The sequence below is a fragment of the Piliocolobus tephrosceles genome, chromosome 1, assembly GCF_002776525.5.
Source record: "Piliocolobus tephrosceles isolate RC106 chromosome 1, ASM277652v3, whole genome shotgun sequence".
Taxonomy (NCBI): Eukaryota; Metazoa; Chordata; class Mammalia; order Primates; family Cercopithecidae; genus Piliocolobus; species Piliocolobus tephrosceles.
In genome coordinates, this window is record NC_045434.1 from 136,382,800 (window position 1) to 136,397,591 (window position 14,792).

Sequence of the window (14,792 nt, forward strand, 5' to 3'; positions counted from 1 at the left end):
CATTTTGTATTCACTGAGAAATTATAGACTCTGTTCCTACTTTGGGAGGAATTGATCAGAAATTCACCTTATTCAAGGTTATCCTCATAATCAAATAACAGCTTAAAGTTTTAAAAGCACTTTTCATATTTAATTCTCACAATGTCCCTATGAAGTAGATGTTCTTATTCCTGTTTTACAAATGAAGAACTGAAGTTTAGTTGGTCACATATGCTGCCCTATGGTTCCTTACTGTACTTTTTCTCTATTTCACAATTCATGTTACCCAAACATCTGCTCTTTCAACATCTGCACAGAAATTTATTCAAAACCTTGTTCATCATTCTATTCTTTTTTATATAAAGTAGTTTTATTTGTTATATGACATATGTGTAAAATGCATCATTGAAATTATCATCACTTAAAAATCATAATGCTAATTCATCAGTTTTTTAGAAATTATACAGATGTAACTCTCCTGATAGGAGACTTTAATAATATGCAAAATTGTGTCACATACTGTTAACCAAGATTATTATAATTTATGCTAATACTATAAGATTTTATATTAAAAAGGATAATTATGTAGACATGGCTCTTTTACCATTGTACAAGAGATTCTCTGGAGTTTTTTTTTTTTTTTTTTAATTATACTAACAGTGAAACTGTTTTTCTTTTACCTCAACAGGGAAACACTGGTCCCCATGGCAGAGAAGGTATAATAGGCCCAACAGGTAGAACTGTAAGTTTATCATAATACAAGTCTTTTGTACTCTTTTTTTTTCTTTAATCCTATTTCTAGAATAATCTACAAAGAATTAGGGTATTTGAGAAGCAATTGAAAAAAATAGACGTACATTTTCTTCTGGAAGATTATTCCTGAGAAGTTAGGGACCATATGTGTAATGAAGACAGTGTAAGTAAGTAGGTAGGCATTTATAATTGGAGTTAAGAAAAGAAAATAGAACTGAGTCAGGAAGGGGAGAGCATCATAAACACTTGAGTAATAAAAATAAATTATTCTTCTGAAGGAAAGAACATAGATAGCAAAAGATGTGCAGACATCCAAGATTTGAGTTTTTGGAAATACCCACTATAAAGGAAGGAAAGAATCGTTTGAGAGAATAGGTTTCAAGAAAGGAGTAGTCAACAGTAATCTTTGAAAGAATAAGTTGCAGTAGAAGATAGAGTACAGGTTACAATGATGAAGGAAGTAGAGGAAAATATTTAATAATAATGTTCCTTGAATTCTTACAACAAACTTTTGCAGTAGATATTATTTTCATTTAACAGATGAGGAAACAGATGAGGTTTATGGAGATTCATCTAGTCATTCAAGGTGATAGACCTGGTGAATTACATAGCTGGTGTTTCTTACTTCAAGACCAGCGCTCTTTCCACTCCATTCAAGCTGTGTCTGGAGAGGAAATTGAGATACTACATGCCAGTGCCTTAAGAAATTTGGCTATGAAATAAAACAGAGAAATGAGACAATGATTGGGCAAGTGATGTTGGGAAAGTTTTCCAACACTGATAATAGTATTAACAAACAAGGAGGACAGTAGAAAGGGTCAAACTGAGACTTAGAGAGGAAAGATTCATTCTATCTAGGGAATTGATTTTTTGAATTATTTGGAAGTTGTTTATAGACACAGACAATTTAAAAATATGAAAATAGAATGCTTCAAATGTTTAATACCACTATTCTCTTTGATAAATTTAGAGAAGAAACCACCAAAGTTACTGGATATGTAAACAAAAGAAGTAAAATATATAACTCAATATTTCTCTAGACTTTCAACATTTGCCACTCAGAGCTATATAAGATGGTAAGTGGGAGAATTCTCATATTTCAGTGAGTGGTTCTTCAGCAAGCTAAGGGACACATAGTGTTCTGATTACAGAATGATTGTTCCCCTCTGCCAAAACTATGATGTATTAATTGGTCAAGGAAAATGTAATTTTAAAATTACTTAATTAAAATATCTTACTGTGTTTTGTTGATAGATAGTTCTTAAAGACCCTTATAGTATTCAGCATGTACATCAATTTTTCCATATTAAGTTTTTTCCGTTCTGAGAATAAACGTTCATTATGAAAGAATAAACATTTGAGATGGGAGAAAACATTGTGAAAAAAAATACCGGTGAGGGGTGACGGGCTTGCTTTTCTGATAAGAAAACAATACTACAAAGTCATTGTAAATGAAACTATATAGTAGTACAAAGAAATAAACAGATCAGTGTAACAGACTGAAGCCCAGAATTTGATCTTAAGTATATATAGGAATTTACTTATAACAAAAATGGCATATAATTGAGGAAGAATTGGCTGCAAATAATAGGAACCCTGAACCAAACTACTTTTAGCAATAAGAAAATTTGTATCACATTATAGGAAGGGCTTCAGATTTGGTTAATTTGGTGACTCAATTATCTTATCCAAGACCAGGTTCTTATGTCTCTCTTATATCGCTATGTCTCTACCCTGATATCCTGAATGCTGGCTTCATACTTAGGCGTATAGCAAGTTGACTACAATTTCTCAAGAACCACATCTAGATATAATTATCCAAAGGAAAAAGGTGGCATAAAGTACTATCATGGCAAAAGTAAGAATTTTTTTAGAAGTCTCCGGTTACATTTTTTTCATATCTTTAGCATTCAGCCAGGTGCTTATTCCTACGTCAGTGACAGGGAAGAGAGATGGAATTACTTTGAGTATCCTCCTGCTATAAGAAATCAGAACACAGCCTGGGCAAGATAGTGAGACCCCCATCATATAAAAATAAATTAGCTGTGTGTGGTGGTACATGCCTATGGCCCTAGCTACTTGGGAGGCTAAGACGGGAGGATTGCTTGAGCCCAGGAGTTCCAGCTACAGTGAGATGATTGCACCCACTGCACTCAAGCCTGGGCAAACAGAGTGAGACCCCATCTCTTTAAAAAAGAAAAAAAGAAGAAAGAAGAATTGGAATCCCATTTGCCAAAATTATTTTAATCCTAGATGAATTGTTAAAGACTTTAATGTAAAAAATAAAACAATAAAAATCTTAGAAGAGGCCATGTGCAGTGTCTCACGCTTATAATCCCAGCACTTTGGGAGGCCGAGGTGGGCAGATCGCCTGAGGTCAGGAGTTCAAGATCAGCCTGGCCAACATGGTGAAACTTCATCTGTACTAAAAATACAAAATTAGCTGGATGTGGTGGTACATGCCTGTAATTCCAGCTACCTGGGAGGCTGAGGCAGGAGAATCTCTTGAAATTGGGAGACAGAGGTTGCAGTGAGCCAAGATCATGCCATTGCACTCCAGCCTGGGCAATAAGAGTGAAACTCCGTCTCAAAAAAAAAAAAAAAAAAATTGAAGAATAATTGAGAAAACTAACATGTAGCTTAAGGATTGGGGAGACCTATAAAAGAACAGAAAGTATGTTTGAATACTTGAAAATTTTTAAAATTTTATATGGAAAAAAGATTTCATGAATAAAGTTTAAAAGTAATATCGATTGGGAAAAATATTTACAAAGCATACAACATATGACAGGTTAATACACAAAGAATTCAATTGGGCACAGTAGTTGATGGCTGTATTACCAGCACTTTGGGAGGCTGAGGCTGGAAGATTGCTTGAGCACAGGAGTTTAGACCAGCCTTGGCAATATAGTGAGATCCCATCTCTACAAAAAAACTAAAACTGATCCTGGTGTAGTGGCAGATGCATATAGTCCCAGCTACTCGAGAGGCTGAGGTGGGAGCACCACTTGATCCCAGGAAGTTGAGGCTGCAGGGAGCCATGATCATGCCACTGCACTCCAGCCTAGGCAAAAGAAAAAAAAAAAAAATGTTTACCTGTCTATTGATATGGATATGTGTGTGTATCTTGATAAAGATAGATAGATGATTGATAGATAGATAGATAGATAGATAGATAGATAGATAGATAGAGATATGTGTATATCTATCTTTCTAGATAGACACACACACACATATACCAAGAACTCTTATAGTTTGAAAAAGAAAGTTCAATAGAAAAATGAAAACTATTCCATCAAAAAAGTAGCCAGTGGAGAAAAAAAGAACCAATCCGAAAGTTCAACTATTGTTTTATAATAAAAAGACACTCACCTAACTTTAAATTAGAGATATGCAAATTAAAGTAAAATAAGATATTACATTTAACTTCTCAGAAGGGAATATAGAAGAAAACAGTACTATCATTGATCACTGGTAAAAATGTGAATTACACACTTTATGGAAAGATTTGTTAAATATAGGGACATATTCTTTAACAAAACAGTTCTACTTTGAGGAATTTATCCCTCAGGTATAAACACACCCAATACACTAATGAAATTTTGCAAAGACTTTTTTTTTACAATACTGCTTTTATTGGGGAAAAAAAATTGAAATTACATGAATACTCATTTCTAAAGGAATTATTGGGTAAGTTATAGGTTAGCCATTTCATGGAATATTATGCAGTTATTTAAAAGAATTTATTATATCTAGTTTGACTCAGTTATTTCATGATGTATTGTTAAGTGAGACGCATAGAAGAGTATATAATATGATCCCAATATTATAAAACACAAGCAATATTTCCCATACATATATAAATGTATTTGTCAATATTTGATTAGAAAAAGGTATGAAAAGATACATACCAAGTTTTTAATACTGAGTAGGGAGTGGAAAAGGGTGTATATGTATTTTTTAAGTGCTGTGTAGATATCTTAAAAATCAGGGTCCAGGCGCAGTGGCTCACTCCTGTAATCTCAGCACTTTGGGAGGCTGAGGCGGGTGGATCATGAGGTCAGGAGATTGAGATAAACCTGGCCAACATGGTGAAACCCCATCTTTACTGAAAATACAAAAATTATCTGGGCGTAGTGGTGTGCTCCTGTAGTCCCAGCTACTCAGGAGGCTGGGGCAGGAGAATCACTTGAACCTGGGAGGTGGAGGTTGTAGTGAGCCGAGATCACGCCACTGCACTCCAGTCCAGTGACAGAGTGAGACACCATCTCAAAAATAAATAAATAAATAAGAAAAAAATAAGTAAGTTATTTTAAGTTAATACCCTAGTTTAAAATGAATTAAGATGAGAAACACAGAAGTCATGTAAATGGTGAATAAATGAGAAGATAGTATTCTTAGCTTGCAAATTAACAAAGAACATGACATAGATCAGAATAAATATACACTTCCATTTTTGTAGGTGTGTATGTAATTTCAAATTCACTTTCTGGAGGACAGTCTTTAACAAAATTTTTATACTGTAAGGGTATCTCTCACAACACTGCTAACAATGACAAAAATTAGCAAAAAGTCTAATAATTGCAAATTTAAAATATTATCATAGTATATTAAATAATAGGCAAGTATTTTAATTATCTAAAAGAATGTAGATTGACATGGAAGAGCATTCATATTATATTTATGAAGGTATTAATTCAGGTTACAGAAAAGATGAATAGTATTATCTCATTTTTTACACATATATAAAATTTTCAAAAGGATGAACAGGAAAATATTAACACGTTTTAAAAGCAGTAGGTCCACTCAGCAACAGCAAACTGCATTTGTTGCAAGTGTATATGGAACATTCACCAACATAGAAGATGTTATGGGGCATAAAACAAATTTTACTAAATGTAAAAGAACTGAGATCATAGAAGGTATATTCTCTTGCCAATGGAATTAAACTAGAAATCAATAACAGAAAGATAATAGGAAAATCTCCAAACACTTGAAAATTAAATCACACACTTCTAAATAATCCATGGATCAAAGAGGAAGTCTCCAAGAAAATTAGAAAATATTTTGAACTGCATGGAAACGTATACAACATACCAAAATTTTCAAGAAAGAGAAAGGAAACCATCCCAGAAACAGGGTTTTCAAAAGTTAAGAAAAACAAATATTGGAAGCATTTAACCTGAATTTAGAATGTCCTTTTTGAATTGTTTTGTATGTGATTGTCAGATGAGCTGTTTTGATTTAATTGAATGAATAAGTAGTTACTTCAGTCTCACCTTAAGGTTAGAACTAGGAACAGCAAAGCAGACAACATGATAAATCACTAGGGTTTTTTTGTTTGCTTTACTTTATTTAGGAAAATAAAACTAGAACTTATACAATTTAACAAAACAGGTCTTGCTACATAGAAAAAGCAAAAATATAAATTGTCATGTTTCTGCATATAATGACCTCAGCTGCATTTAATACGTAACTATCAATAACACTGAACTAACATCTTTTATTTTTTTCTTTTAGGGACCCAGAGGTGAAAAAGGCTTTAGAGGTGAAACTGTAAGTTTAACTAAATTTGTGATTATAGTAACCCTGACACTAGGCTATAAACTCCATGAAAGCAAGGACCCTGTTACAGTTATTCATTATTATATCTCTGATACTTGTAGAATAAAAATAAAATTGCAGTTGTCAGGAAGTAGATTTAATCTATGTGGTAACAGAGACTTAGACTCACACAACAGTAATGGGAGACTTTAACACCCCACTGTCAATGTTAGACAGATCAATGAGACAGAAAATTAACAAGGATATCCAGGACTTAAACTCAGCTCTGGACCAAGCGGACCTAATAGACATCTGCAGAACTCTGCACCCCAAATCAACAGAATGTGTATTCTTCTTAGCACCACATCACACTTATTCTAAAATTGACCACATAATTGGAAGTAAAGCACTCCTCAGCAAATGTAAAAGAACAGAAATCACACAGAACAGTCTCTCAGACCACACTGCGATCAAATTAGAACTCAGGCTTAAGAATCTCACTCAAAACTGCACAACTACATGGAAACTGAACAACCTGCTCCTGACTGACTACTGGGTAAATAACAAAACGAAGGCAGAAATAAAGATCTTCTTTGAAACCAATGAGAACAAAGACACAACGTACCAGAATCTCTGGGACACATTTAAAGCAGTGTGTAGAGGGAAATATAGCACTAAATGCCCACAAGAGAAAGCAGGAAAGATCTAAAATTGACACCCTAACATCACAATTAAAACAACTAGAGAAGCAAAAGCAAACAAGTTCAAAAACTAGTAGAAGGCAAGAAACAACTAAGATCAGAGCAGAACTGAAAGAAATAGAGACACAAAAAACCTTTCAAGAAATCGATGAATCCAGGAGCTGGTATTTTGAAAAGATCAACAAAATTGATAGACCACTAGCAAGACGAATAAAGAAGAAAAGAGTGAAGAATCAAATAGATGCAATAAAAAAATGATAAAGGGGATATCATCACTGATCCCACAGAAATACAAACTACTATCAGAGAATACTATAAGCACCTCTGTGCAGATAAACTAGAAAATCTAAAAGAAATGGATAAATTCCTGGACACATACACCCTCCCAAGACTAAACCAGGAAGAAGTTGAATCTCTGAATAGACCAATAACAAGCTCTGAAATTGAGGCAATAATTACTAGCCTACCAACCCAAAAAAGTCCAGGACCAGACAGATTCACAGCTGAATTTTACCAGAGGTACAAAGAGGAGCTGGTACCATTTCTTCTGAAACTATTCTGAGCAAGAGAAAATGAAGGAATCCTCCCTAACTCATTTTATGAGGACAGCATCATCCTGATACCGAAGCCTAGTAGAGACACAACAAAAAAAGAATTTTAGGCCAATATCCCTGATGAACATCGATGCGAAAATCCTCGATAAAATACTGGCAAACCGAACCCAGCGGCACATCAAAAAGCTTATCCATCACGATCAAGTCAGCTTCATCCCTGGGATGAAAGGCTCATTCAAAATATGCAAATCAATAAACATAATCCGTCACATAAACAGAAACAATGACAAAAACCACATGATTATCTCAATAGATGCAGAAAATGCCTTTAACAAAATTCAACAGCCTTCCACGCCAAAAACTCTCAATAAACTAGGTATCAGTGGAACATATCTCAATATAATAAGAGCTATTTATGACAAACCCACAGCCAATATCATACTGAATGGGCAAAAACTGAAAGCATTCCCTGTGAAAACCGGCACAAGACAAGGACCACTCCTAGTCAACATGGTATTGGAAGTTCTGGCCAGGGAAATCAGGCAAGAGAAAGAAATAAAGGGTATTCACATAGGAAGAGAGGAAGTCAAATTGTCTCTGTTAGTAGATGACATGATTATATATTTAGAACACCTCATCGTCTCAGCCCAAAATCTCCTTAAACTGATAAGGAATGTCAGCAAAATCTCAGGATACAAAATCAATGTGCAAAAATCACAAGCATTCCTATACACCAATAACATACAAACACAGAACCAAATCATGAGTGAATTCCCATTCACAATTGCTACTAAGAGAATAAAATACCTAGGAATCCAACTTACAAGGGATGTGAAGGACCTCTTCAAGGAGAACTACAAACCACTACTCAAGGAAATAAGAGAGGACACAAACAAATGGAAAACCATTTCATGCTCAGGAATAGGAAGAATCAATTTTGTCAAAATGGCCATACTGCCCAAAGTAATTTATAGATTCATTGCTATCCCCATCAAGCTACCACTGACTTTCTTCACAGAATTGGAAAAAACTACTTTAAACTTCATATGAAACCAAAAAAAGAGCCCACATAGCCAAGACAATCCTGGGCAAGAAGAATAAAGCTGGAGTCATCACCTGACTTCAAACTTTACTACAAGGGTATAGTAACCAAAACAGCATGGTACTGGTACCAAAACAGATATATAGACCAATGGAACAGAACAGAGACCTCAGAAATAACACCACACATCTACAACCATCTGATCTTTGACAAACCTGACACACACAAGCAATGGGGAAAAGATTCCTTATTTAATAAATGGTGTTGGGAAAACCGGCTTGCCATTTGCAGAAAACTGAAACTGGACCCCTTCCTTACACCTTATACAAAAATCCACTCAAGATGGATCAAAGACTTAAACGTAAGACCTAGGACCATAAAAATCCTAGAAGAAAACCTTGGCAGTACCATTCAGGACATAGACGTGGTCAGAGACTTCATGTCTAAAACACCAAAAGCAATGACAACAAAAGACAAAATTGACAAATGGGATCTAATTAAACTAAAGAGCTTCTGCACAGCAAAACAAACTATCATCAGAGTAAACAGGCAACCTACAGAATGGGAGAAAAATTTTGCAATCTGTCCATCTGACAAAGGGCTAATATCCAGAATCTACAAAGAACTTAAACAAATTTATAAGAAAAAAGCAAACAACCCCATCAAAAAATGGGCAAAGGATATGAACAGACACTTCTCAAAAGAAGACATTTATGCAGCCAACAGACATATGAAAAAATGCTCATCATCACTGGTCATTAGAGAAACACAAATCAAAACCACAATGAGATACCATCTCATGCCAGTTAGAATGGTGATCATTAAAAAGTCAGAAAACAACAGATGCTGGAGAGGTTGTGGAAAAATAGGGATGCTTTTGCACTGTTGGTGAGAGTGTAAATTAGTTCAACCATTGTGGAAGACAGTGTGGCGATTCCTCAAGAATCTAGAACTAGAAATACCATTTGACCCAGCAATCCCATTACTGGGCATATACCCAAAGAATTATAAATCATTCTATGATAAAGACACATGCACACATATGTTTATTGCAGCACTATTCACAATAGCAAAGACTTGGAACCAACCCAAATGTCCATCAATGATAGACTGGATTAAGAAAATGTGGCTCATATACACCATGGAATACTATGCAGCCATAAGAAAGGATGTGTTCATGTCTTTTGCAGGGACATGGATGAAGCTAGAAACCATCATTCTCAGCAGACTATCACAAAATCAGAAAACCGAACACCGCATGTTCTCACTCATAAGTGGGAGTTGAACAATGAAAACACATGGACACAGGGAGGGGAACATCACACACCAGGGCCTGTGGGGGGTCAGGGGCTAGGGGAGGGATAACATTAGGAGAAATACCTAATGTAGGTGACAGGTTGATGGGTGCAGCAAACCACCATGGTACATATATACCTGTGTAACAAAACTACACGTTCTGCACATGTAATCCAGAACTTAAAGTATAATAAATAAAAATATAAAGAAACCTATGTGGTAGATTGCAGTGAAATCTGATAAACTCTAAACATGTTTAAGAACCCACCAATACTTCTTCCCAGATCACTGTGTGAAATGGATTATTTGCCTTGCCAGGCGTCAGGAAATGGGGTATGGGTTTTCTTCACTAGTGAGAGAACAAAGGGACTGCCAAGTCGCTTTAGGTATATACCCACTATGTCCAGTCAGCACCAAAGAGGTCTGCAATGCAGAGGCAAATCATTAGTTGCATATCAGCCAGTTAGAGACAATGATGAGAGGATGGGCAAAAGGTACACAGCACTTTTGTGACCAAAGTAGCTTATACTGGCACTACTTCCCTCATTTCTAGGATGCCAATTCTTCCAAGCTAAAGAAGATATGTTGTAAAGGGGCCACTTCTCCAGTTTTTTATTGTATAGCTTTAACACGATGTTATAGGATACATATAGATAGTAAAAAGGTTATTTATAAGCAAGTAATTTGACTATAATTTTTTGAAGCAAATTAACATATTCATCTCACATGATTACCCATTTTTTTGTTTTTGTTGTTGCAAGAGAAGCTAAAATCTACTCATTGAGCGTGTGATTCCTGCCGAACTTATTAAAGCAGCAACCATAAACAGAGGACAGACATGAAATAAAATGAGGGATATTGAAACTAAGTACTTAAGGCCCATAAGAATAAATTTAAATATAGCAGTAAAGTCTTGACTACAAGGTAATGAGATTACATAGTGACAGCTGAGATTTTTTCTTCTCATTGTAGGGTACGCTTGAGACTCAGAATAATTAAGTTGCAGTTATATTAATTAGCTAAAAAAGAGAAATTATGTAATCTCAGATAGCCTAAGAATCACAAAAGGATATTTAAATCGATGTGTTCATTTTGTGGAAAAGTGATCCTCACCTTTTCTCAGCAGATTTATTGTAACAGGAAGCAAGAGCATATGCACACAGTGAAGCTATATTTCCAAGGAAGAGTGAAGGAGGGAAAGGAAAGCAGAGAGACTTGGAATTAGCCCATGTTCCAGATCAGTGTGGCTCTGCATGCCTCCCCAGTATCCTCTCCAAGTACTGTGGCTGGGACATAGTCTCCATCAGGATTAGGAAGCCTGAAGTACCTATGGCAATGTCACAAGCATTTCACATGGAAAAAAAAAAAAATGAGTGGCTCTGATGGATTGCAAATGCAATAGATTAGGACTGCCATCTTAGGTTGTAATGGTAGAAATATGGCATGCAGAATAAAGCAAGTAGTGGTACCAGTCACGCTATCCCCAAAGAAAACATGGACAACATTAAAGCACATTCAGAGAAGGGGAAGGATCTGGGGGAACCCATGTCCTGGTAGGACCCATTGAAATATCTGGGATGGTTAACCTCTACCAGATTCTGCAGCCTGATTACATCCCTCTCCTTGTTCTTTCGTCTTGTCTCACTTTCTGGCTTTTGCACCTCTTATTTCTCTACCATACCCTTTATGTATGGTAGAGAGCTCCTGCTGATCTTGACATTTTGATTTAATGAACATTTCTAGGAGCAAGCATGCTAATGTTTGACCCCACCCTACTCCCACCCCTGGGCATAATATCTAGCACTCAGGACCTAGTACAATGCCTGGCATGTGTTCTTCAGTTTTGTACTTAAATGTCCTCTTACCAGAGAGGTTCCTGACAAGCCTGTGTGAATAGCAGTGCCCCCACCTTCCTGAGACGCCTTATATTCCTTCTACCTGTGTCTCTACCACCTGACATCTTACATATTTATTTGGTTTTGTTTGTTTGTTTGTTTATTGTATTTTTCCTCACTAGAATGTAGCCTTAAAGACACAGACATTTTATCTGTTGATTTTTGTTTGTTTTAATGCTGTGTCCCTCACACCTGGCAGTGCCTCTCTTATAGTTGGCATTCAATAAATATTTAATGAATTATTGGTAAATGAATTAGATAAAATTGAGGTGTTGGGACATGATAGTTGTCTTCAAATATTTGAAAGGTTATCTTTTATAGGTACAATAGAGGATAGATACAATATGAGTAACTCTAGAGGATACAATTTAAATGACTTATTTATTGAATTGTATTTATGGTTTCTGTGCTCAGCTCCCCAAGAGAAAGTGAGCTCCGTAAAGGCATGAGATATATTAGATACCACCTAGTACCTGCCTACCATTGTTGTTACCACCTAGTCCCCAGTCTATTATAGCACCAGATACATAATTAGCTAATAAATACTTAGTGACAAAGTTAATAGAATACTGAGGCTAATTTCAGCTCAATGTAATAATGAGCTGTCTAATATAATAATGAAATAGTACACAAAAAGATCATTTTGCCAGGTAGTAACTACCTTTCACCAAAGCCTACTGACCATCTCCCCGAGTTACTGGACTGGTATTCCTGCGCTGAGTAGGGAATTAGAAGAGATACCTATAAAGTTCTTTCCAGATCTGAATATGTGTGATTCTACATAAAAGAAAAATAAATAAGCCCCCCAACAAAAGAACTAACAAAGCTATAGAACATAAAGAGTTCTTTAGAGATTAATTCCCATCAGCTGTAAATCCTATTCTGAATCCATCTCTCATTCTTCACTGGCACCCTTGTCCAAGTGATCATGATATCCCACCTGGACTCCTGGTTTCTTATTTCTTCCACTTCCCCCCACTACAGTCTATTCTCTACATAGCAAACAGAGTGATATTGTTAAAGAATAAACCAAATTATATCATTCTCCTCTTTAAAAACCTCCCTATGACTTTTTCTTGCACTTAGAATAACATCTAAGCTTCCTTGCCTTGATTTACAAGGCCCTACATGAACTGGCCCCTGTTTGCCTCTCCAGTGTCCTGATGTACCATTTTCCACCTGCCACCTACACTGACCTCCTTTCTATTCTTAGGAATATGCCTTTCTTTTACCTAGGAAATTAATTCATATACTCTTCAAATGACTAATTTTATGTCAATATTCAGGTCTTTGCTCAAATACCATTTTAAAGAAGTCTTCTCAGATCATTCTGTCTCATCATTTCCGGTCATTCTCTTTCACAGGATCTTGTTTTCATTTCTTCATAATAGCACTCATTGCAATTGTTTCCTGTCCTCTCCACTTGAATGTAAACTTCATGAGGGTAGGGAACTTTGTGTAGTACACAGGTTATCAGTGTCTAGCACAGAACTTGTCATGTAATAGGTTATAGTTGATAAATGAATAATATGCCCTAAAATTAAAAAGTGAAACGCTATTTCCAATTCTAGCCTGGTAAAGTAGAATTTCCTGAATTAACATGCTTTATAGAGTTTTTAGTCTGTGGGTTATCATGGTTTTCTTCACAAATAAGATGCAAACTTCCAGTACCCGAGGGAGATGGGAAGTAGGCACAGTGGCATTTAGTGGAAGTAGGCAACTAAATTTGCTGCAGAAAAATAATAAGAATAATTTAAAAAGTAAAAAAATTAACTGGCACATTAGAATTATGAGTTTTTTCTGTTTTATTGTTGAGTAACTGATACTAAATACCTTTTTAATCACCTCTTTTCCTTTGATTCCATTATAATTTAAGGAGCTTTATAAAGGTAATCTTTTAATTCCTGGAGATCATTCTGCAATTATCATAATCCATAAAATGTGCCGTTAAACTTTTCTCCTTTGTTTTATGGAAAAGCTTGGTAACATTTCTTACACTTTCATTGGGAATTTTTCAGTGCATTCTACCAGTTTGTTTTCTTTAAGGAGACAGTTTAAATAATTGACTGGCTAAAGACACCTAATTGGTTACTGTCTTTCAGAAAGTAATATACTCACAGAGGTCATTCTCAGATAATACTAGTAAATGGTGCATTTTTGGAATGGATTTTATTAGCTAAGACCTATTGTATTGAGACAAATAAGAGACTTAAGTCTTTGCACAAATATCAGAATCACAACAGTCTATCAAATTGGTTTATCAATCTTATTATTATTATTATTATTATTATTATTATTATTATTATTGAGACGGAGTCTCACTCTGTCACCCAGGCTGGAGTGCAGTGGCACAATCTTGGCTCACTGCAAGCTCCACCTCCCGGGTTCAAGCGATTCTCCTGCCTCAGCCTCCCGAGTAGCTGGGACTACAGGTGCCTGCCACCACACCCGGTTAATTTTTTGTGTTTTTAGTAGAGACGGGGTTTCACTGTGTTAGCTAGGATGGTCTTGATCTCCTGACCTCGTGATCCACCCCACTCAGCCTCCCAAAGTGCTGGGATTACAGGCATGAGCCACCATGCCTGGCCTCAATCTTATTTTAAAATTTTCCATGCAGGAAAATTTATTAAACTATAAATTTATTAAACTGTGCTCTCCTTACCAAGTTTTATACCTAAAAATAACCAAAAAATGACTAAAGCATGATTCAGTGATTTTAAAAAAATACAAAGATGTTTACGGCTCATTATACAACACATGAAAAGTAACCCCTTTATTATAATTTGAGTTTCTTGATTAGGAAGCTTCACATCTTCTGTAATTTAACATTGTAAACTCTAGTATTGATCCCAAGTAGGTCCTTTCCACCATTGAGAGAGCTGATTCTGTATGGCCATTTATGAAAGAGTTATTTTTCTTTCTGTTCTACACTTGCTGCCTGTCTGCCTGCCTATGGACTGTTTTTAAAATGAGTCCCTAGATTCGTATATATTTTCTTTTTTTTTTTTTTTTTTTTTTTTTTTTTTTT

At 35.6% G+C, this 14,792-nt stretch overlaps 1 protein-coding gene across 1 annotated transcript in view; it reads left to right on the plus strand.

The window, feature by feature from the left end:
- COL24A1 (collagen type XXIV alpha 1 chain) overlaps nt 1-14,792 on the plus strand; it is a 391,289-nt gene that overhangs the window by 347,186 nt on the left and 29,311 nt on the right. Inside the window, exons 52-53 of the mRNA XM_023207327.3 lie at nt 668-721; nt 6,253-6,288. Coding sequence (XP_023063095.2) covers nt 668-721; nt 6,253-6,288 — 90 coding nt within the window. The remainder of the gene's footprint in view (nt 1-667; nt 722-6,252; nt 6,289-14,792) is intronic.